The sequence below is a fragment of the Phoca vitulina genome, unplaced genomic scaffold (assembly GCF_004348235.1).
Source record: "Phoca vitulina isolate PV1807 unplaced genomic scaffold, GSC_HSeal_1.0 scaffold69, whole genome shotgun sequence".
NCBI classification, from domain to species: domain Eukaryota; kingdom Metazoa; phylum Chordata; class Mammalia; order Carnivora; family Phocidae; genus Phoca; species Phoca vitulina.
This window is the reverse complement of record NW_022589772.1, coordinates 3,461,295-3,486,758: the sequence shown is the minus strand read 5'-3', so window position 1 is coordinate 3,486,758 and position 25,464 is coordinate 3,461,295. Positions and strand designations below refer to the sequence as shown.

At 36.2% G+C, this 25,464-nt stretch overlaps 1 protein-coding gene across 1 annotated transcript in view; it reads left to right on the top strand.

Moving 5' to 3' along the window:
• Positions 1–5,357: 5,357 nt before the first annotated feature.
• Positions 5,358–25,464, top strand: part of ALG13 (ALG13 UDP-N-acetylglucosaminyltransferase subunit) — a 63,674-nt gene continuing 43,567 nt past the window's right edge. Inside the window, 3 exon segments of the mRNA XM_032392720.1 lie at positions 5,358–5,472; positions 6,457–6,619; positions 8,493–8,631. Of these exon segments, the coding sequence (XP_032248611.1) occupies positions 5,392–5,472; positions 6,457–6,619; positions 8,493–8,631 (383 nt within the window). The 5' untranslated portion in view covers positions 5,358–5,391.

The following is a 25,464-nucleotide window of genomic DNA, read 5'->3' as shown; positions in this document are numbered from 1 at the left end:
CTAAAAGTCCGCGAACCATTTGTCAGCCAATGAACAAAATAAATACTCTATTATTGGAACAGAAAAGGAACTATGTTTTAATTATCTCTAATCCCCACAGGGCCTAGCATGGTACTTAATAATTTAACTCTTTTTTAGTTCAATAAACATTTATTGAGTATTGTCTAGATTCCAGGGATAGCACTGAATCCTGGGAATTCAGAGATGAGGTAGACATGGTCTCTACCTTTTAGGATTTTACAGTCCAGAGGAAGTAAAAAGTATATAAGTAACTTAAACATCAAGAATTATGACCGAGGTAGGCAAAGTAGTATTTTACATAATGGACATAACTTACAAGGATCAGAGAAAGGCTTCCTGGAGGAAATTGCACCTCTGCTGAATCTTGAAGGATTAGTTATCCATAATGATGGAGAGGCAGAGAAAATAGTAAGAGCAGAAACAAAACATACAAAAAGAATATGAATAAATTAATATGGTATACATTCATTACAGTTTCTTCCTAAATTACTTAAAAAATCGAATAGCTCTTCAGTTATATAAAATAATGAAGAGACCACGCTTATGATAGGGATAACTAATGCTACTTTATTTTCCATATTTCCTTCAGATTCTCAGCAATAGTTCCATCTTTATTTTATCTGGGAAGGGACATATGATTTTTTTTTCTAAAATGCATGTCAGGATACCTGGGTTTCATATGATGAAAAATTCTGAAATATTTTGAAAGAGAAAAAAACAAAGAAAAAAGGATTACTAGGCATCTGATGGAAGGCTAGGCATTGTTTAGCACATGCATCCTGGTTATCCGATGCTATGCTATCTGTGCCTTTCACTGGATTAAAATAAACCCTGGGGGCACCTGGGTGGCTCAGTCGTTAAGCGTCTACCTTTGGCTCAGGTCAAGATCCCAGGGTCCTGGGACCGAGCCCCGCATCCGGCTCCCTGCTCAGCGGGGAGCCTGCTACTCCCTCTGCCTCTGCCTGCTGCACCCTCTGCTTGTGCTCTCTCTCTGTCAAATAAATAAATAAAATCTTTAAAAATAAATAAATAAAATGAACCCTGGAAATCTTGCCTCAGCCCACTGGTATGGTCTGAAAGTTATCTAAGTGATATCAGCTCGGAAGCCTGAACCCCGAGGTCTATTCTTTGGAGTGGCAATCATGAGGTACCTGGTATGGTCCCTCTCCATGAGGCTCTGAGATTGTTCTTTGTTGAAGATGCAAATTCTGGCCTGTAGTTTACAGTAGAACCTTCAGGTAAGCTTTAGAGTAAAACAAGAACATTAAGAGATTTAATGGCTGTGGTCAATTTATTACTATTGCCAATTCTATATATTGCCAATCCTCAGTAGAGAGAGGCAAAACTCTATATTGGAGTACAGTATATAATTATTTCATCAGAGTTTTGATGAGGGTTACCCCTGAAGGTAAAACAGTATTATACACAGAAAGGGCACTGACAAATCACCAGGGACTTCCCATAAAGAATACAATTTCTAAAATGTTTATATTAATAATATTTTACCAGAAAATCCTAATTTAGGGATGGCCGTGTCCCTTCTGACCTAACAACTCTTCCCATGCAACTTTATAGTAGGAACACATAAACAATCCTAGTTATTTCCAGTATCTCTCTTTATAAGGAGACAGAGCAAATCTTTGTGATTCCAAAGGCCCTCTGAGAAATCTTAGTGGTTTTACACATAAAAGTTTTTACTGTTAGTTTTAAAATATATCCTGAAAATTTTATTTGTTTGAAATTCAGGAACTGATTTTGGGAAGGCAAAACCAAAGAGTTGTCAGAAGAGATCTGTGCACTTGACTGGATCATGAGTGACTAAGAAACAATACTTACCTATTTAATCAAGGCACAGCAGCCCCCCCCCCCCCATTCACAGGGAATGCATTCCAAGACCCCCAAGTGGATGCCTGAAATTGCAGGTAGTACTAAACCTTATATATACTGTTTTTCATACCTATACACACATGATAAAGTTTAATTTATAAATTAGGCACAATAAGAGATTAACAATCATAACTAATAATAAAATATAACAATATACTGTAATAAAAGTTATGTGAATGTGGTCTCTCTTTCTCTCTCTCTTTCAAAATATACTGTACCCACACTTGTGATGATATGAGATGATAAAATACCTATGTGATAGGATGAAGCAAGGTGACTGATCTAGGCATTTTGATGTAGTGTGTTAAGCTACTATTGACTTTCTGATGATAGAAGTCAGGAGGAAGATCTTCTGTTTCTTGGACTGCAGATTGAGTGGGGTAACTGAAATCCCGGAAAGAGAAACAGCTAATAAGGGGGCTGGGTGTGTGTGTGTGTTTTCCTGTACAAATAAAGCATTTGAAAAGAAACACAAAGCTAACACTATTGTTTAAGTGAAGAGCCTATATTCTATGGGGTTTTTCCCCCTTAAATAATCAGGTACATAATAAAGGCAACTTAAATCATAGAAAATTATTCTTGTGAGACACAGAATCTCTGCTACCTAGGCAGATTGCATGTAAAGAACAACCTTTTGTATTGTAGGTAGAAGAATTAATTACTAAATAAAGAAAGCAGGACCATCTAAACTGAGGGGGTACTGTAAACATTTGAATATATTTCATAGCTGCATTTCAGACTCAGGTATTATAAGCCAAAGCAAATAAAATTCTTTCTAAGTTCTGTCATTTTTTTTATACTCTTTCATGTTCTTTTAGATAATCTGTGAGATCAAAATGATTTTCATAACAATACTGAGATATTATCTGTCTTTTTGACTCTCTTCCTCTCATGAGTATACAGTGGAATTTTCCAGAGGCTATGTGATGTGTGAAATGCAGTGGATTAAATGCAAAAGTAGATACAAATATCTGGCTTTCTTCTGTTACCCCAGATAGTAAACAATGCTATTCCTTCCATGAAAATATTTGTTTGGGAAAAAAAGCTATTTTCATAAAAAACAGGTCACTTACGTTAACATGCAATGTGCTCATCATTGCTACTTTCCAATGAATCAATCAATATTTTAAAATTTTCTCTTTGATCTTGAAGATGGTAAATATCAACAGTTTAACATACATTATAATCTACATAAACAAAAGCTCTTCGAGGTTCTTGGTAATTTTTGATAATATAAAAGGGTCTGAAAACGAAAAAGCTACTTTAGACAAAAACTGTTCTTTTTCCTTGAAAAAAGAAAGCACATATAGTATTGTAATTGTCACTGTTACTCTTTGAAGAGCCTCAACTACCATATTAATTATAACTTTATTTTATTTTATTTTTTTAAATTATAACTTTAGATCAAAGTGACTAACTTCTATTTTAAAGAGAAAAGTGAAGGATGGAAAACAGAACTATATGGCATATACAAACATTTTTACAGACTAGCAGGGCTTAAGAATACACATGACAAAACTTCCCATAGCCATACAAATCCTTTTTATAACTTCCTAAAGTGGCAAAAGTGAATACATTATACAACTCCAAGATATAGCTTCCCTATAGCATTTCAAAATAAAATGCAAAATATATAAAACATTATATTGGAATTATGCTTAGTCTAAACCAATGTTTCAATATTCTGTTTTACTTCGAAAGCATCTAGTGGTGCAATGATTAGGCATCCATTAACTCAATTTAATGTCAGTCCACGATTTTAAGTTGTTTAAAGATCTTGAAAATTATCTTCAAGCTGGCATACTACAAAGCATATTTGCAGCTGAAATAAAGTTTGTCAGAATACTGATTTAATGTAGTTGAAAACATTTACATTTTTCGTAACTATAAACATTTTTGTGGGTAATGTTAACTTATTTGATCAGTAAGCCTGTGGAAGTTTAGGAAAAACACACTTAAGTAAAATAAAAAGACTTACTTGCCAAAATTTTACATTAATTATGTAATCTTGGGTCCTTAAAACATTTCTGGATCAGTTTCTGCAAGAAGATGCTTTACTAAAAATTAAAATTTAGAAATTTTAATATTTCTAAAATATTAGAAATTCAGTTTTCTGATTTTCTGGGAATTTAAGAATATTCAATTTATATGTGTGCTTATTTTCTCTCTCTCTGCTAATCAGAACAGTGCTTCTTTAATATCTTCTAGATACAGGAAAAGATTTCACAGACACAACCAGAGGTAAAGGTCTTTCTGAATTACAGAGTATTTTGGAATATCTTCTCTTCGTATTTTAATAAATATTCATAGTTTATTCTTGTTGGGCAGAAAATTGGGATTATGCTTATGTTTTATTATTTAACCATGATCTTTCTACATTTATTATGAGACTGTAGTTTGTTTCACCGTATCATTAATTCATGAAAATCGTTATCAAGAAAGGCGTAGCAGCATATCACTCCTCAAAAAGACAATTACCCAAGCTACAAGATTTAAAGGAACAGTCCAGTAGAAATACGCCTTAAGAGGTTTTTTTTCAGCTTATGTTCTAGGCCTAATTCACCTCTAATCCTTTTCCTCTTTATTTTCTTCTCACAGCTCCTTTCTGTATGTAATCAGGCAGGGGAAAACACAAATATGAACTAAAGTGAGATTTTAAGTAGGAAATACAGAAAATATTAGAATGAAATAAAGCATCTTAGTAATGGTGGTAGGAGAAAAAAAGGGAGTCTTGAGAAATTACCTCCCGGGTACTTGACTACTTCAGTGTAATGTATCTGTGGTGTTTATTCATGCTAATGTATAACTTTACATTTCATCGTAATTTAAATTTATCATAATTTTACATTTTAAAGGGCTCAATGGATGAGTTCAATGAATTATAGATGCAGGCTTCAGGCCCTAGTGCCTCTATTTTACATACAGTGCTTACTAGTGAAGGCAACCGACTCTTTGCAGCTTCCAAGAGACCCTGTTGGGCTCTGGCTTCCTGAGAACTAGTATGAAGAGCCTATGCTAATGAGTCATCTTGAAAAGGCTCTTTTTTTTTTCACAGGCTCTCAACAGACTTGAGGTAAAACCATAGCTCAAACGAATATTGGCAAAACAGGGTAGCAAATAGAGTCCCAAACTCCTGTATCATTCAAAAGATGTGTGGTACCCAAGCAATAACGCCAGCACAGCGCTTAGGTATGAGGTTTCACCATTATTTTCTAAATACCTTTGGAAAAAAGTAAATCTGGCAAGTCCCACCTTCCTATTGTGACGGCCCGGTGAACTCACACACATCACGTTTCTGGCACGTAGGCCATTTGCACCCTTCGGCTCCACCCCCGCCGCCCGCGCGCCACACCCCCCGATTCCCACCGCCCTCTGGCGCCCTGGTCGACTTCCGCCATCCCCACCGAGCGCGGCCGCTGCAGCCCACGTGGCCTTCGCTACGTCACATCCGGCCCTTGCGATTCGGGGCTGGGAACCCGCGCGATGAAGTGCGTATTTGTTACTGTAGGGACCACCAGCTTTGACGACCTCATTGCGCGTGTCTCGGCGCACGACACGCTGCAAGTGAGTGGGGGAGGCGGGCGTACGGGCGCGTGGCGGCTTCCTTCGCCGCTCGCCGCCGCTAGCCTTACCACTAGCCTCGGTAACCTTGCCTGACCGCAGCGCTCGGGAAGAACCCCTCACAGCTCTACCTCAGGTGCCGCCGCCCCTTTGCTGGCTCCTCCCCGCGCTCGGCTGGGCCCTCCTCCAGCTCCCCCTCTTCTTAGCGTCCTCCGCCTCCTCTTCCCGCTTCCCCGCCGCCCTCCGGGCCGCTCCTCCCCATCCTTTCTCCGGCTCCTCCTTTCTCCGGCTTTTCCCTTCCGACTCTCCGCCTCCGCCTCTCCTTCCTCGTGCTTCGCCCCTCCTTCCCGCTGCTCCGCCTCTCCGAGTGGGGCTCCTCGGCCCGGGCCAGCCTCCAGTCGCTCCTCAGGCCCACTCGGGGTCGCGTGGTCGGCGTCAGACGCCTCGGTGAGCTCTGCCTGGCCCGGCCCGGCTCGGCCCGGCTCGGCCCGGCTCGATCCGGCCGGTCCCACTCAGCGCGCCGTCCCCGCCCTGCCCCCGCCGCGCTCGGGCGAGCCCGCGCCTCGCGGTCTCGTCAGGCGTCCTCGAGGCGGGCGTCCTCCGGCGGCGGCTGCGGCGGCGGCTCCTCCGGGCCGGTGGTTCGCGCAGCTTCAGCCCTGAGGCGGATTGGGGCCGTTTCTTCGTCTCCCCTCTAGTTTTTGACGCCTTCTTCAGGGTCTCGCTTGGTCTTCTGCCTGTGGCGTGGCCGGTCCTTTCAACGGCTTGGTGAGCAGGGTCGCGTAGATCTTACCGGTAGGACTCGAGAGGTACCTTGTCGGGGCACGGTACGGGGGTAAAGCGTCGTTCTGGAAAAGTAAAATCGGCCGCAGGTAGAAGATTTTGCGGCCCGCGCTGCGGTCTGAACACCGACTTTAGGGTTTGTTGTTTTTACAGTACCCTGTTTAAAAGTCCCGCTTTTTCTTTCTTTCTTTTTTTTTCCCTTTGCAGATCATCAAGAGCCTGGGCTACAACCGACTTGTCCTTCAGATAGGTAGAGGAAAGGTGGTACCTGAACCATTCAGTACTGAGTCATTTGCTCTGGATGTTTACAGGTACAAGGATTCATTGAAAGAAGATCTTCAGAAAGCAGATCTTGTTATTAGTCACGCAGGTAAAGTGCCTTAGAATACCACAGTTTGGGTTTTGGTAGTAAGAACAGAAACTTGAAATTTTTGAGGTAAAGTAAAATCACTAGAGTAACGCACTGTAGCCTTTTGAGTATAATACTTATTTGAATATACCTGTTGAGAACATTACTAGAGAACTTATTATTTCTGGGTGATACGAGGAAATTAACAACATAGACTAACTTTAAAGAAAGAAACTCCAAACCCGGGCAAAATAATTTACCCAACGTCGTGCGTAAAGAGTTATCAAATTTGAAATTAGTATTTGGGCTTAGATTTGCAGGAATGTTCAGCCAGCTTATTGGTTGGATTGGACATGGAGAAATTGGCTTTGAAAGTTTTTTTTATATTTTAAATGGGAGTATGAAATGAATGCAGTCAAAAATATTTTTTAACCACATGTTGTGTAAATCATTGCTCTTCAAAAACCATCCTCATCTAGTTAGACTGCCAGTACCGTCACAAGAACTGTTTTTGGGGAGCATTGCAGTTTCGATTGCTGGATAAGTGAGGGAAGAAGCTTCTTAGTTCTTAAGAGGTCTAGTTTGAAGGGAGAAGTTACTAGAAGTAAACATTACCAACAGATTAGTGATTAGAAATGTATAGGATAATAGTTAATAGCTTTTGGTACCGTTCTGTGTGCTTTGTGTATATATATAAGTCATTGAATCCTCCCAGACCTATGAGCTAAGTATTATTAGTATTCCCATTTTACAGATGAAGAAACAGAGACACAGATTAACTGTACTTCTCCAGTCAAGTTAGTAGATAAAAGTCTTGGTGTTGGAGTCTGTCCTACCTACTACTCTAAATTAGTCAACCTAAAAAGGTTTGTCTACTTACCAGTCTCCTCACTCCCATTTACTTTTTTATTTTTTATTAACTTATTTTTAAGATTTTATTTATTTGAGACAGCACGAACTGTGGAGAGGGGTAGAGGGAGAAGCAGACTCCCCACCCAGCAGGGAGCCTGATGCCAGGCTCCATCCCAGGACCCCGAGATCATGACCTGTGCCCAAGGCAGGCTTTTCACAGACTGAGTCGCTCAGGCGCCCTTCTCACTCCCATTATAATACCTAAACGATTTTATTTTTTTTTTTTAAATTTTATTTTTTATTTTTTTTATTTTTTTTTTAAGATTTTATTTATTTATTTGAGAGAGAGAGAGAGAATGAGAGAATGAGAGAGACAGCACATGAGAAGGGGGAGGGTCAGAGGGAGAAGCAGACTCCCCGCCGAGCAGGGAGCCCGATGCGGGACTCGATCCAGGGACTCCAGGATCATGACCTGAGCCGAAGGCAGTCGCTTAACCAACTGAGCCACCCAGGCGCCCTACCTAAACGATTTTAGATTTCAGAGCTGAATTGACCCAAATATTGTATATATGCACATTTATGGAGACTTATTCTTGACATTTTGGGGATGGTACCTCACAAGCAGACTTATAAGGATGGTCAGAGTTTTTCTTTTTGGTGCCTGTCACTATTGAAGACTTGCTTTTTCCACTTGTGTTTGAATAGAAGTGCAGTACAGTTTCATGTGTAGTATGTTGAACTTAAATCTTAATTGAATTCAAGGCTCATGCCCAGGGCATACTAGTAGAGGGCAAGTGGCAAAGCACTGAATCATAGGTCATAATATTGTTGGCAGTGGTAAAGAATGTATTTTTCAAGTCAAGTTTATAACATAATATAGAGAACTGGTCACTACACTTTGGTCATTTGAATGTATAATTAAAAGGCCTGGTTTGTAGTTCTGCCAGCTAAGTTTATCATCTTCAGTTCTGCCTATAAAGCTTGGTGGAGCACCTTAGCTTTTTTTTTTTTTTTTTTTTTAAACTTAACAATTTTGATTTAGGTGCAGGAAGCTGTTTGGAGACTCTGGAAAAAAGAAAGCCCCTTGTAGTGGTTGTAAACGAAAAGTTGATGAACAATCATCAGTTGGAATTGGCAAAGCAGCTACACAAAGACGGGCATCTCTTCTACTGTACCTGCAGGTATACTACAGACTGATAATTTGACCTCTTGCATTAAATCCTCCCTGGCTATTCTTATCCACCTACCTAACTTGTCTGTCTTTTCAACCTCTTACGTTCTCCTGCTTATCAAACATACTTTGATTTTTCTCACCTGTAAAGCCCTCTTATTTGTCTAATGCTGTGAGTGTGATCTCTGTTATATTTCTTTCTGTGTCTGTGCGTGTTTCATTTCATGTGAATATCTGTGTGTACGCATGTATGTAAGTTCCATCTGGTGCGCAAGTCTCTTGAGAATATAATTTTTGAGTTCATTAGATTTTCATTATTCAAGGAAGGCATTTGCTGATTTTTTATAATTAAGGTTTTGCCTTCAGTAAATCCATTGGGATCCCTAAGTGAAATTTACTCACTCATTAATTAAACTAGACCTGATATGTCATAGGCATTGTTTTTAAGTGCTTGTGGATACAGTGATAAACATGAGGTAAAGCCCCTGCTCTCTTGATACTTATGTTCTAGTAGGGGGACATAGTTAACCGTTCATAAATAAACGAAGATAATTTCACGTGGTGAAATGTGTTAAGAAAATAAGGCAGGGTGTGATATGATAGCTGGGAGTGAAGATTAATTAGATTGGTCAGGGAAGGCATGACTGAGTATATGACATTTGAGCTGAGACCTAAATGACAAGAGCTAGTCATGTGAAGCTCTAGAGGAAGAAGGAACAGCAGTAACTGCAAAGGTCCTAAGTTAGGAAAGAGCTTGGAGTTTGTTTTGTTTGAGGAACAGAGGGAAGGTTAAGTGTGGCAGGAGTATGGCGAGCAAGGGAGAAGATAGTATAAGATGAGACTGGGTGGGGATAGCTCACGTAAGAGTTCTGATTTTATTCTGTTTAGTGAGAAGCCATTAAAGTATTTTAAGCAAAGGAATTACTATGGTAAGGAGTATTATTTTCTAGAAGTATATTAAAATTCAACAAGAACTGGTCAACATCACTGTAGAAGGATGAAGAAAATTGCTGGTTGGTTTTCTATTAATTCTTCTTGAGACACTAGAAGCTTGCAAAAGGGTCAGGTCAGTAATTCCCAATTATTTGACTTTAAAAGCTATCCTAGTTTGATGTTTTAAAAAGTAAAGACCTTATAGAAGTATTATAAAATATATTTTTTATGTTATAATAAATTGAAATTAATTTTCAAGTGGAAAACCTTAAAAGAAACTGGCTAGAACATAAAAGGCTTGTCTTTTAACCTCACTGCGTCTGTCTCTTAGGCACTCAGTAAATACTGGTTCTTTCATTAAATATTTATTGAGCACCTACTATGTGCCAGGCATTATTCTAGGTACTTGTCATGTATTGGTGAACAAAACAGACAATTCTGTTCTCATTGAGAGGAGACAAATTCATTGATTGTTTCAGGAACAATTGTTGGTGTCCTAATCCCTATATGATGGGGGAGAGGAAAGATCAGGGTGGCTGTATAACACAGAAGTCATTATTAAAAGTACTGTGAGTCGGGAGAAGCTAGGTAATAAAAATTATGTAGGCTTCAGATAACTGTCCTTGGGTAGTTGAGATTGTTAGGGGTTAACATTTTTTATTTTTTATTTTTTATTTTTTTATTATTTTTTAAAGATTTTATTTATTTATTTGACAGAGACACAGCTAGAGAGGGAACACAAGCAGGGGGAGCGGCAGGCAAAGGGAGAAGCAGGCTCCCCGCTGAGCAAGGAGCCTGATGAGGGACTGGATCCCAGGACCCTGGGATCGTGACCTGAGCTGAAGGCAGGTGCTTAAATGACTGAGCCACCCAGGCGTCCCGGGGTTAACATTTTTTAAAGAAGAATAAACTCCGCCTCCTATCGGGTTTATGCAAGTCAATTTTTCCGGACACTTTTAATGAGTATTTTTGTTCTACATGTTAAGTCAGCTTTGATTTTATGTCAGTACATTTAAAAGGAGAAAGCACTGATTTCAGAAAAACATCCTGATTCCTTACTCAAGTTGAAAAGGAAGCTGTACAAGTCTCCAGTTTATTTCTTATAGTTTTAGAAGTCTTTTTCTTAATATTAATTTAAAAAAAAGTCACATACCTGAATTCTGTAAGAATCAATAATTGGTTGTATTTTCATTTTAGGTACATTATTCCCCCAAATCTAGGCTGGGTAGTTGTATGTCTGTTCTAATTTAAGTGGCTGCTTAAATTTCTGAAGTAATACTTTTATGTCATGGTTTGGAATCTTCGAACATGCATGGTGATTGTACCTTACTTAATTATATATGGATTTATGATAGTAAATTACTGGCAAAAGAAAGCTATTTCACAATCTTCATGCATGGTCCAGTAGTCTTCCCAGCTTACTGTTCTTGTCTGGCAGCTATTAATTTTGTTTTCATTTATTCTGTTTTCATAAATTAATTTTGCTTCAGTTTATATCTGCCCAGTCCTGAGAAATGTTTAAAAGCCATGTGACCACATCTTTCATGAAATAACATTTCTGTAATATTTGTTGACACGATATACAGTGTCTGTTGAATTGGTATTGACAGGTACTACATAGTGCTCTTCGTATTGCTTTAATCGTTGTATGTACGGTTGACCCTCGAACAACACAGATTTAAATGACATGGGTTCACTTATACAAGGAGTTTTTTTCAGTAAATGTGTTTTCCTTATGATTTTCCTAATAACATTTTTTCTCTAGCTTATTGTTAAGAATACAGTGCATAACATAATGTATAAAATGTGTGTTAATTGACTCTTACGTGACCGGTAAGGCTTCCAGGCAACAGTAGGCTATTTGTAGTTAAGGTGTGTGGGGGAGTCAGAAGTTATATATGGATTTTCTTTTTTTTAAGATTTTTAAATTTATTTGAGCGAGAGAGAGCATGAGTGGGCGGAGAGGGAGATGCAGACTCCCTGCTAAGCAGGGAGCCCGACGTGGGGCTCCATCCTAGGACCCTGAGATCATGACCTGAGCTGAAGTCAGACACTTAACCGACTGAGCCACCCAGGTGACCCTGGAAGTTGTACATGGATTTTCAATTGCGCGGATTGTCGGTTCCTTTAACACCACCTTGTTCAAGGGTCAACTATATACCTAAAATAAAATTATATTAAAATTCGTATGTACAGTTTGAGAAGCATCACAATATTCTCGGAAGTTAGATTCAGTCATCAAGTGGGCAGCAGATGAATTACAGAATTTTCTCCCTTGTTACCTAATATTTTTCTTCTTTTGTTTTAGCACGCTTCCTGGGCTGTTACAGTCAATGGACTTATCAACACTGAAATGTTTTCCTCCTGGCCAGCCAGAAAAATTTTCTGCATTTTTGGATAAAGTTGTTGGATTACAAAAATAAACACTAAACTCTGAACACTTTAAAAACACCCCCCAAATCCAACCTATGGAATGTGGTTAAATCAAATTAAATATATAGTATATTTGCAGAATAATATAAATTAATAAACTTATACATCTATAGAATGTATAGAAAATTTTATGGTGTGAATGTTAGCATTTGGGTCCAAATCCTTACCGCAATTTAGTAAATTCAGTAGATTTTTACTTTATATTTTAGTTAAAATATGTATGAGCATTCACAGGTTTTATCCTAGAATCCCAAAACCTCAAATGTAGTTATTAGTTTGGTGTTCTTTAGAATAAATAAAATGAAGCAGTAACAAATTTGTAAGGCATTTGAGAGTCAGCATCATTAGCTGTACAGTTTAAGGAACCAATTTTTTAAAAAACAAGCAAACATGATGAGTTGTGTTCTGTGAAATAAAACGTTCAATAATTACCTTAAAAAGATTAAGATTAATTAAAGGTTAACAAGATTAAATATCAAATCAGTTGATTATGGTACTTGGAGAAATTACTTTTAGTGGAGTAGATTTGTTCTCTTTCCTCTAAAATGCAAATAGAAAATGACAAAATAATCTTGTTCAGTATCAAAGTTTTATTGGTTTGAAAAGAGTAAATCAAAAAGGACTTAGGCCAAGAGAACTTGCTATTATTTTTAAGGGCCCCTTCTCACAGTGGTGTTGAAACGTTTATTGTAACATCACAGAGGAATTTATAATTTACTTAAAAAATTAGTTCTACAAGCAAATATACGATCAGATGTATATAATGGCCTAAATACATGACTTTTAGGTTCATGTTCCTCAAGATTGATACATTATGAAATTCTGATTAGAGTAAGTAGTCTTGATTCTAAATGTTCATAGTTTTCTGGTAGAAATTTTAGATAGAGTTTATAAAAATAGTATACACTATAAAGACATACTTTCCATAATCAAAATGTTGGCTATTCTAGGCATTTTACTGGGGATGCTTTATATAATGTTTCTATAGATTTATTTTCCTGATTGTGTTTTACTTAGGCTAATATTAAAATAAATTCTTAACTAATAGTAGAAGGTGGTGGCTGAGAAATACTCTGGGTAGCAGGAGGAAGCCAACTTGGATTAAAATTTTGCTGAGAATAATCTAAAAAGTGAGTAATCTATATCTACATAGTTGAGAATTCACAGCACCATAATCATAAATGTACATTAGTCTTAATGCTAATGTTATATAGGAAAGGCCCTTTCCAAATATTTGGAGAGAATTTTCTGGGCTCTTTCATAAGTGCTCTAATTTGAGAAAAATTGTGGCTTAAAATGTATTTTGATCACTTGGTTTTTAGTTATGTCATGAAGGACTAACCATAGAGAATCAGAAACAAAGGGTCAACTTAAACATCAGACAACTGTAAAGTAATATGGGACCCCAAATCCTCTGTTTTCTTTCCCACAAGAATATATAACCCTGATTGCATTATTTCATTTAGCAGAGGCTTAAGCCAATGGTGTTAATTGCGTGTAGTGATATCCCTTGACTATATACCTTTGTGAAATTTTTTTTTATCAGTTCGGCTTAAAAATCCGGGGATCTCTCCGGATCAATTTCATTTGGCAGGAATTCTTGGGATCATCTAGTCCAATCCCATCATTTCTCAGATGTGGAAGGCCAAAGGTTTACAACTTGTCTAACAGCCTTTGACAGGGAGCTGCCACTAGAAGCAGCTTTTTGACTCCTTGTCTTGTACTCTTTCTACCACACCATAATATATATTGTAAGCTTTTTGATTCTTCATAATTGTCTAGTATTTAGTTACTTTACTCCCTTCCAAGGAGAGTTTTGTTCATTTATTAGAAGTTGTTTACTTTAGTAGGAATTTCACCCTTAATTGGGTTTTTCTTTGGTGTATGATAAACTTACCTTGGACTTAGAAACCTGTGCTTCCTGAGTTTTTGGAATCCAAAATGCCATGGGTAGGATTGATAGTAGATTGAATAAAGGAAGACTTTAAGACAAAGACTTGCAGATTTTTGGAGTTGGAAGAGAATTTTAAACATACCTACTACAAACCACTTTAGATGAGGAAGAAGGCTAAGATAAATTAATTGCCAAAATTACCAGTTATTGGTCCTTATGAAAAATTAACGGTAATATTCTATTGGGAATATTTGCTCTGAGTGAAATTTGGTTTCATTGCATGGCAGGGCTTCAGGTTCTTGAAGTCAGTGGGTAAGTGGAGTGTAGTTTATTTAGCAGTTTTCTGTTAGAGGTATTTAAATTTCCAGGGATAAGGAAGCAAAGGAGTATTTTGAGAAATTCTCATCATGGATATGTTCAGAGGTGGACGAGTAATAATAGTAGAAAGTTGATGTTGGAGTAGATGAAAAGTGATGTGAGGTTATAGGATGACCTTGGGAAGTAGGGAGTTTTGATGACTGATTTGGGAGGAAAGAAAGCTGGAAGGATTTGGTAGGTAAGAGTGCAACTGATGAACTTGAAGTGGGATTCTGGAACATCAAAAGTTGACTCTTGAACAATGTGGAGGTTAGTGGTGCAAGAACCCTGCACCCTGCACAGTTGAAAATCCACATAAAAATTTTGACTCCCCAAAGATTTGATTAATAGCCTGCTGTTGACTGTGGAAGCCTTACTGATAACATAGACTGTCAATTAACACATTTTGTATATTATGTGTATTATATACTGTAATCTTAACAAAGTAAGCTAGAGAAAAGGAAATGTAAAGAAAATCAAGGAAAATACATTTACAATATTGTGTTTTAGAAAAAGTATAAGTAGACCTGCACAGTTCAAATCCGTGTTGTTCAAGGGTCCCCTGGTCATTATCTGAAAGTACTGTCAAGTGTCTGATTTTAGACACCTTAGAGTACTACTCTGTGCTTTTAAAGGTAAATCATGTAGATAAAAAGGGCAATATAAAAATATGTACCACCACTTAGATAGTTTGAGGAAGAGTTTTCCAAGACTAAAAAAAAGTCCGTAATGACTAGAAGTAATGTAGACATTTTTCTTGGCCCTTTATTATGGTATAAGCACTTAATCTCTCTGATTCGTTCAAATTGTAAAATTTTCAGACATGACCAAAAAACTGCATACAGTATAAGAAATGAGATATGGGCAGACTATTTGAAACTGATTTGGGGGAAAGGTTTGGAATGGGTGGTCCAGATAGTTGTACTAATCTGTTTTTCTGCTGTACAACTAATACTATATTTTTGTGGGGGAGTGGGGAATGAAAAATAACAATAGTTAACACCTGTTGCGTGCTTAGTATGTATCAGGTACTATTTAAAGCAGTTTAGGGGTTCCTGGGTGGCTCAGTCCGTTAAGTGTCTGCCTTCAGCTCAGGTCATGATCTCAGGGCCTGGGATTGAGCCCTATGTCTGGCTCCCTGCTCAGCTGGGATTCTGCTGCTCTCTCCCTCCCCACCCCCAATTCTGCTTGTGCTCACTCTCAGTCTCTCAAGTAAATAAATTTTTTAAAAACAGTTTACAGGTACGAAGTTACTTAATCTTTACAATAATTCTATGAAATAGCTACTATTCTCCCATTTTGCGGATGAGGAAACTGAGCTCAGCATAATGCAAAAAGGAAGTTTTATGCTACTTAAGTGTCTGATAGACTGGGAATTGTAATTGCTAGAATGCTGATTTCCACTGTATTTCTTCCATCATTTGTGGTGACAGGACAATATTTGAAGTCAGGACTATTCCAAGAAATTTTGATTGTATGATAACCACAGGTATATTACTTATTTCAGTCTTCACATTGTTATTTTTAAAAGCCTACTGAATGCTGATCAAAATCCATGTGGAGAAACTCCCAGGTGGTTTGTCTGGTTGCAAGTTACTTAACTGGCTCTTTTGTTTTCTCCAAATATTTGTTTTAGGTTCTGTTTTTGGTTCTGTTCTCTCTATATTTTTTCTTGATATTTTCATTACTCTCAGAGCTACTAGTAATGCTCTATCTATATTCCCCGACTCTGATCTGAACTTCTGAATGGTATTTCCAGTTACCTATTGGTCATATATGTCTGTTAATGCTCTAAGCATGGTAAACTTAATGTGCCCCAAACTAAAATCTTATTTCTCCTTCCATCCTTCTGAGATCCTCGCCCGTATTGATGGTATTTTAAGCCTGGAGGACTAAATGATATCTCTAACCCATTATATCTGATTGGTCACCAGGTTCTCTTAGCTTTGCTTTCTAAATATCTTGAGCCCATTTATTTGCTCATTTAGTCCTTTAACATAAATGCATAATAAGCATCTACTTTTTGTATCAGCAGCACTCAAGACATGATTACTGCTCTGGAGGAACTCTTTTTAACAGTCTAGTTGAGGAGGAACTGTCTTACTCATTCTTGAATCCTCTGCCTGCAGCACAGTAGGCTTTCCATAAATGATAAATGCATAATTGCACTTTTTCTCATTGTCTTGATTGGGATCGGTCTTTAGGAAACACTGTAATCTTGCACATAGTCATTTCTTGGAGTCTAGTATGTCTCTTGTTCAGAAGAAAGATGTGACCATCACATTGTATGGTGAAATTTGTAGGATCAAACATTTACAGGACTGGCATTAAAACATAGCAATACTGACACTGTGTAATATCCTAATGGTATTTAAGTGTCTGTCAAATAATGGTACCTGTTGGGGATTTTTGGTAAAACGTGTTAAAAATGAAGAGGTTTGTTAAAAGCAGTAGCTGTAGTGTTTTCCAATAACAGATTACATGGAAAAGGATTTAAGATAACCACTAAACATTTAATTCCTTGTTAAATGGTTAATTCCTTACAAAAGTGAGTATTCTAGCACAATCTTTATATTGAATAGTTCTTTAAATTATAATTTTTGTAGGTGGCTAGATAGAAGGTGAGCAAACCTAGCTTGCTTCAAACAGGAATTTCCTGAAGAATATATGCTTCTTGACTCTGATATTGATAGAATATTTTTAAGGTCTTTTATACTGTTAAATACCATCTGTTTTGGTATTTGACTTCTAGCTCTTTATTAGGTTTAGGAATTTTTACCACATCCTGACCAAAATTATTTTGATTGATACTCTGTCATTTTATTTTGATGGCTATAGTCCTGCTCTCTAAGGCAGTAGTATAAGCCTCTTTGGGTCATGGAACCCTTCAAAATATTTAAAACTATTGCTTCTCTCGCATACTGACACATATTTTGCAGTGAATTTCGGGGAGTTTTTCCCAGGTACCTTGAGGCTCCAGGTTGAGAATCTCCAGACTGAGGCCAATTTAAGTATTTTCATTCCTCGTTCATTGTTCATTAGTACTCTGGTGATAACTACTAGACTCCTTTATAATGAAGCCCTCTGATTAAATACATTTAAGTTTAGTAATTCCCAGTTTTATCACATAACAAATTAGAAACTTACCAAGTTTAACACATACCGAACACAATTTGAAACTAATTTTAATATTGTTATACTATTAACTGTCTATAACCCATAATGTCTTGTGTAGCACTGTTTCTAATTGATAAAAGGAACTAAGTGGAATTTTTTTCATTTGTAGTAATTATTCTAGGATATACTAGATTAGGCTATTTGGAAAAGCAATACAGTTTTGTACCTTATTTACTGTCAAGTGTGCTTCTAATGTATTTGTTTGCTGAACTGATAAGTCACTGTTGGAATGATGTCTGTGAGGCCATATATTACATCTTTTTTACTGTTCATTTCTCCTTTTGTACAGAACATATTGGTGGTTTCTCCACTGCCAGTGTGCAGTGGGTGAGTAATATACTTCCCAAATTTAGGAGTGAAAAACATTAAGTTCTTGGCCTAAGTAATTTTCTGAATCTCAGTTTTCCCATTTGTGAATTAGTAAAGCTAACTTCCTTCATAGGTGATTTCTGAGACACAAAACCAATTGTGTGGCATGTTTGAAAATAAAAAAATGTCATTGAAGTAATACATTTTCTCGGTTAGAGTTTTTGTTTTAAGAAGTAGGAGTAGACTTAGAGATATTTCCCTGGAATTCACAGTATATACTCCTAAATGATACAGAAAGCAAAGTCTTCATTGAATTTCATATTGAAATTCATAGTCTGTAGCTGGGGTTATAGTTAGAGAATTAAAGATTATTTAGAAGCTTAAGTGAGCGCATCAAAACAAGAGTGTTCTGGTCTGTATTCTCCTTTCCTTCAATCCCCTGTATGTTGGTAGACTGTTCAGACACTGTAAGTATCTTGAATAAAAAACCAACCCTTAGCATTTCTGTGCCATTAGGATGCATTTTTAAACAAAGCATTACTTTCCTTTTTTCCCCTAATCTATATTAGAGTGCTTCAGATGGAAGTGGGGAAGAGAAGGAAATGAAAGCAAGTGGCTCTTGGTAATGTTTCTTTTATTTTGCTTATCTGAAGGATCACTACTCTGGGAAATCAGTTCTTTATTGTCTCTTTCTTAAAGCTTTGCACTTTAAGAGGTTGAATAGGATCGAATGGCCAAATTTTGTTTTGGAACCATTGTGTTCCCTTCATGAATTTTGCTTTGTTCATTTTGTTTAAATGTCTACTATGAAAAGAAGCAACAGGTTCTATTTCCAGGGTGCTGTTAAAAATGTTTCAGAATGTTTACCATTATATTTTTAAGTAATGAAAAACCTTAAAAATAGGTCCTGTAGGGTTGAGTTATATACCCCAATTGGCTCCTTGTTATTTTGGTACTAAAAATAAGTGAAATAAATGAGTTTTTTTAATACTGATTGCCTTTCAGCAGTTTCCCACAAATCTTTACATACATGTCATTGTCATTTTTATTTTTTGCAGTTTTTGATAAAATTGACATAACATTGTAAAAGTTTAATGTATTTGACATAATCAGATACATGTATATATTGCAAAATGATTACCACAGTTAATATCCATCACCACACATGGTTATAAATTTTGTTGCCTTCAAAAATCTAGGTCTGTTTATTTCATCTGTAAGGTAAGATTTACTCATTTTTATGTGGGCCAGTCAACCCCACGATTTGCCGGGATAATAGGTTAATCCTCCTACAAGCTGTTTTTATGGTTAATGTTGATCACAAATTTGACCATCTAAAGGGAGGGCAAATCTGTTATCCACCATTGAATCACAGTTCCTCACAGTTCCTTAGACCTGAAAGAGAGCTTAAACATGCACCATACCTCCTTCCTTTTATAGATGAGGAAACTGACTCAGAGAAAGTAGCATAACCAAGTTCATAATACTTTTTTCATGGTACCATGTTGCCTCTCAAACTAAAATAGTAACTCAGAAGTGTCATGTCCTATATACCTTTACAACTAAACCTTCTGTGTCACAGATAATGTATGCTTTAAAAAAATTTTCAGGCATGTACCTCATTTAATTAGTTGAAATATGAAGAAGTGTTACCTCAGAACTGAAACTATTAGTATTCATGATCCTATTTGATCAGTGAAGAAATAAGACAATTCTAGCAATTAAAACAAGTCACATTTGCAGGTTAAATTTTAATATAAAAAGTAGTAATTATAAAAGCACATCAGTTTTATAATAAGTCATAATGTTAATTATTTTAAGTTACTTGGATTTTCTTCAATCTGTTTCATTTTAATCTGTACCCAGAGTACAGTGCCTAAAAGTTTTTAAGGCAATTATTTTTCTTTCCATTATTTTCAGAAGTGAAAGAAGCTTTATCAGTGTTGGGGAAAGCTCCTCTGGGGAGCTATATTTGAACTTTGGCTTGATTTCCAGTAGAATTTAGTTGAAATTGTTCTGTTCACTAAGAATTTCTTAGTGAATTGTTTTGTAAGGTAGCAGCTAACAGCAATCAATATTTAAGCACTTTTGTGCTAAGCACTTAACATTCAGTATCTTATGTAATTATCCCAGTAACCTTAGGTATAGATGACAAAAAATTTGTACAGAAACATTTTTCAAACTTTGAAACAATTTAAAAGCAGTAGCTATTGTGCATTAAAAACTTGTTAACTTGAACGCTAAAGTTCCCTGCCTAACTTTGATCTGGCTTTTCCTAAATCTTCAGAAAGATTTGGAAAGTCTTTGTAAAAGATTCCCCTATGGAAAAGGCCAGATCAAAGTTAAGTAGGTAACGTTAGCATTCCTTAGAGCCTTTAATATTGCTAATGGACATTGTGAACCTCAGAGATTGGATTATAGTGTGCAGTATTTGCTGAAATTTTCACCCTGAAACTCTTTAGAGACACTTACTAAGAACTTGTGAAACAACATTGTTTGAGAACGCTAGTTCCCAAAGTTCCTGGACCAGCAGCATCAGCTGTCATCGGAGAACTTGTTAGAAATGCACATTCTCAGGACCCACCCTATACCTGCTGAATCAGAATCTCTGGGCATGGGGTAATTTGTTTTATGGAGCCCTTTCTCTGTTCTAGAGGTTTACAGGATTTGGAGTAGTTTGCTGTAGAAGAATAGTAAGCCAATTGGGATTTCAAGTGCAATAGATACTTTGAAGGACAATATTAAATAATATGAAATGGCTGTTACACACAGGATGAAGTATTATCCCGCAGGTTTTTTTTAAAAAGTCCTATTGTACTGATTTGGGGAATGTAACCTGTACTTAACCACCTCTGAGCCTTTGTTCATCATTTCTTTTTTGATATATGATTCCTCTTTACAATAATCAGACAATATATAGTCCTTGTACTATTATTGATAGGATGTGAAAACTTGGACAAATTTCATAATATTTGAAACTTGTTTCTTCATTTGTAAAATAGGAGGTCCTGTAGCTATAAAATTCTATTTTTCATTTTTTCCTAGTTTATTATGCTATTATTTCTTCACTTAGTATTTTTTTAAATTTTTGTTACATCTTAAGATAATACACATAAATAGTATAAAGTATTAACTAGTTCTACAAGGTGTATCAAACAGTTCTATGTCCCACTTCTTCCCATCTGTGATCTGCTTTCTGTAGTTGGCCATATTACCTTTGTTTTATAAGTGAATATGTTTAAACTTGTTTTCATTTTTTAATTTAAATATCAGCTATACACTTGCTAGTATGGAGGAGGAGGCTTTATATTCCTCTTCCACAGTAGGAAGTCTATAGATGGTATTTAAGTTGAAAAAAAATAATTTAGTTCTTGTGAGATCTGTTTTCAGTGTTGACGTGATTACTTAAGTACAATATTCACATCTGAGTCATGTAGTCAGTATTCATTGATTACATTCCTATTTCTATTTACCTCATTTTTAATGTTTTCATTTGCTTGATTTTCTATAAAAATATTCTCAAGCTCTCCAACAGAGGTATACATCTTTCCTAGTATGTTTAAATAGGTTATATTTAACTTTCATTATTATTTATTTTTGAAATGTCTGTGCTGGAGTTCTATCCCCTTTTAGGTGAACTGGTCATTGATTCTGTAGTCCTGCTGAATGTCTGTCCTGGGATTTCCCCTTCACCCTTATCCTAGAAATTCCTTTTGCTTCTCTCTTACATTGAATCTTCTGTTTCTAGGACTCTCTGCCCCCCCCCCCTTTTGTGGTTTAACTTATTTATTTTGGTTTCAAATATCCTTTATAGCTTTCTGAGAAAGGATGGTAAATTTTTTAATCTTTCATGTTTGGAAACGCTTCTACTCCCATCTGATTGATAGCTTGGTATAGAGTTCAAGGTTAGAAATAGTTTTCCCTCACATAAGGAACTTTATTTTTTTCTAGCTACTAGTTATTCTGTTGAGAAGTTGTATATGACCCAGTTTTCATCTCTGAAAGCTTTAGAGTCTTTATCCCTGACTTCAGAAATGGTGTGTGCATTGCTGATCATCTTTTTTACTTTTATTGTTCTGGCTACTTCATGGACCCTTTCGATCTAAATATAGGTACTCCTATTCTGCAGTGCTAGAATTTTCTTTTCATCATTATCATAATCATTTCTTCCCCTCCACTTTATCTTTTTGGGGGCCTCCTGTGTTAGATGTTGGCTATCCAGTAGTGATCCTCTGATTTTCTTGTTTTTTTTTTTCTTCAATCTTGTCCATTCTGTGAGTTCCTCAACTCTAAATTCTTTCTGCTGCTTTTTTAAAAATTTGTTTTTCAGTTTAAATACAGCAAAATCAGCATTTTTCTTGTATAGTTCTGTAAATTTTGACAAACGTATAATTGTGTAACCACTACCACCATCAAGATACAAAATACATCACCCCCATACATCCCCTTTCTTCATCCGTTTGCAGTAAGGCTTTTCTATAACCCTAACTACTGGCAGCAACTGATCTGTTTTCCCTTTCTATAAGTTTTATCTTTCCCAGTTTGTCATAAATGCAGTTATACAGTATGTAGCCTTTTGAATCTGTCTTTTTACTGAATACAATTCATTTGAGATTCATGCATGTTCTTTTGTGTATCATACCTCATTTTTTATTATTGAGGAGTATTCTGTTGTATGGATGTGCCAGTTCATTTACCAAAAATTGAAGGATGTTTGGATTGTTTCTAGTTTGGGGGGGGGATCATGATTATGAATAAAGCTGCTATAAACATTCATGTACAGGTTATTGTGTGAGCTGAAGTTTTCATTTCTCTTGGGTAGATAACTAGAAGTGGAATTGCTGAGTTATGTGGCAACTCTGGTTAACTTTATAGAAACTACTAAACAATTTTTTAAGAGTGGCTGTACTATTTTATTCATACCAGCAACATATGAGAGTTCCAGTTGATCCACATCCTTGTCAACACTTGCTGTTGTCAGTTTTTTTAAAAAAAATTTAGTCATTTTAAAATGTATGTAATGATATCTCATTAAAGATATACAGATGACCATTAGACACATGAAAGGTTTTCAGCATTGTTAGCCATCAGGAAAATGCAAAACAAAACCACAGTGAGGTACCACTTGATACCCACTAGATGGGCTATAGTCAAGAGATGGACAGTAATTATGGATAGGATGTGGAAAAATGGGAACCCTCATACACTACCGATGAGAATGTGGAATGGTGCAGCTGCTGTGGAAGACAGTCTTGACAGTTGCTCAAATGGTTAAACATAGATCCAGCACCTCCATTCCTAGGTATTATCCAAAAGAATAGAAACATGTCTAAACAAAAACTTGCACGTGAATGTTTATAACAGCATTAGTCATAAAAAGCCAAAAAGTGGGAACAACTCAAATGTCTACTAATTGATGAATGGATAAGTAAAATATAGTTTAACTATAGGATTGAAATATTGATACGTGCTACAACAACATGGGTGAACCTTTTTTTTTTTTTTAATTTGTTTCTAGTGCAAAAAGGTGGTTTTATTAAAGTACAGGGAGAGGACCCATGGGCAGAAAGAGCTGCCCATGGGTGAACCTTTAAAGCCTCCTGCTAAGTGAAAGAAGTCAGTTGCCCAGGGCCATATATTGTATGATTCCATTTATTGAAATGTCTAGAATAGGTAAATATAGAGAGACAGTAGATTGGTGGTTACCTGGAGTTGATGGACAGTGGGGGATTAGGTTGGTTATGGGTGTGGTTTCATTTGAATGTAATGAGAATGTTCTAAAATTGATTGTGCCAATGGATGACAACTCTGTAAATGTACTAAAAGTAATTGAAATGTACACTTTGAATTGCATGGTATATTAACTGAAAAGCTGTTAAAAACCACCACTTTTAAGTGTACAGTAATTTTAGTGAATGTACAGAAATGTTGCAAACATCACGGTTTTAGAACATTTTTTACCACACCAGAAAAGATCCTTTGTGCTTGTTTGCAGTTAATACATACTCATACCCCAACCCCAGGCAGCCACTAATCTGCTTTCTATCTCTATAGATTTGCCTTTTTGGTATATTTCATATAAATGGGATCCTATATCTTTTGGAATCAAACCCCTTTTGCACCTACCTTCTTTTACTTAGGTTTGTTTCTCCACATCCTTGCTAACACTTGTTACTGTCTGTATTTATTATAGCCATTCTAGTAGGTTGTATTTATATTTCATAATGGTTTTAATTTGCATTTTCCTAATGACTAGTGATGTTGAACATCTTTTTAGCTTATTAGCCATTCCTGTATCTTTGGTAAAATGTGTAGTCAAATCATTTGGGCAATTTTTTAGTTGTGTTTTTTTACTGTTGACTTTTGAGAATTCTTTTTATACTTTTGATACAAAGCTTTTTAGTCAGATGGGATATATTAATATATTTTTCCAATCTGTGGCTTGCATTTTCATTTTCTAACGGTGACATTTGCAGAGCAAAAGTTTTTAATTTTGATAAAGTCCAATTACTCATTTTGTTATATCTAAGAACTCTTTGCCTGACTCAAGGTCTTGAAGATTTTCTCCTATGCTTTCTTCCAAAAGTTTTGAAATTTTGGTCTACATTTAGGCCTTTGATCCATTTTAATTATTGTATAAGATGGGAGGTATAGGCTAAAGATCATTTTTTTATATATGAATGCCATTGTACAGCACCATTTGATGAAAATACTGTCTTTGTTGAACTACTCTTGAACCTTTGTCAGTAATCCATTAACCATATTTGTGTTGGTCTTTCTGTGTACTTCTCTTTCCTCTTTTTTTCTTTCTTTTTCTTCTCTTTCTTTCATCTCTTTTTGTCGTCTTGTCTCTAATTTTTGTTTACTGCTTTTTCTTGTATTACTTTTCTAGTTCTTTTTCCTCTCCCAATTTTCCCTTTTATTCCCTTCATCAAAATGAAGTATGTAGATTAGTATTAATTGAAGTTTTATGTACCTTATTTTTAGTTTCAGTAGCAATAAATATGAAGAATTGGCATTTTTTTCCTCAAAGTAAAAACTGCCAAAAATGAGTTAACTTTTTCATTATAACCTTTAATTTTTCTCAGTGAATTTGTGGCCTTAGAAAAAGATGGTGATCCCTCTTCCCAAACCATGTTTCAGGACTTTTTCAAAAGGCATAATTTCCCTAGTGTTCTGGTTTCCTTAAAAAAGAAATTAATTACAGTAATTTCAAATTGATAGGCTAAAGGAGGTCAAGATTTTATTTTTTACCATGCTTTTATTTCATTCCTAAATTATTTTATTATCGATACTTTTTCTATAGGCAGGGCAGTCATGATAGCTACTGGATCCACAGATACAAGAAAAACAATTTTCAAAGCAGCTTAATTTTGCAACTTCTCCAAAGCCAACTTTGGATCTGTTTAACACTTAAGAAAGGAACTTAATTTTGGCATTTAAATAAAAAGGACACACTTGACAGTGGAATCAAGTAATGCAAGTGATCAGTCCTGTTTTTGAACCTTACAAATACAGCTGTATTTATTTTAGTTTTCTTACAATCCAGAGTAGTTTTTCCAGAAAATTGTCCTAATAATACATGGAAATACTCTCATGTTCAACAGCTCTAATGCTGTGCCACAGCATTTTAAATGTAGTCTGTTAGAAAGTTTGTGGGTAAGACATTTTCTTTTATGCTGCTTCAGTTTAAACTTTCATTGTTTCCAGTTTTTAAGAAACACTTTTTGCATTTTCTCT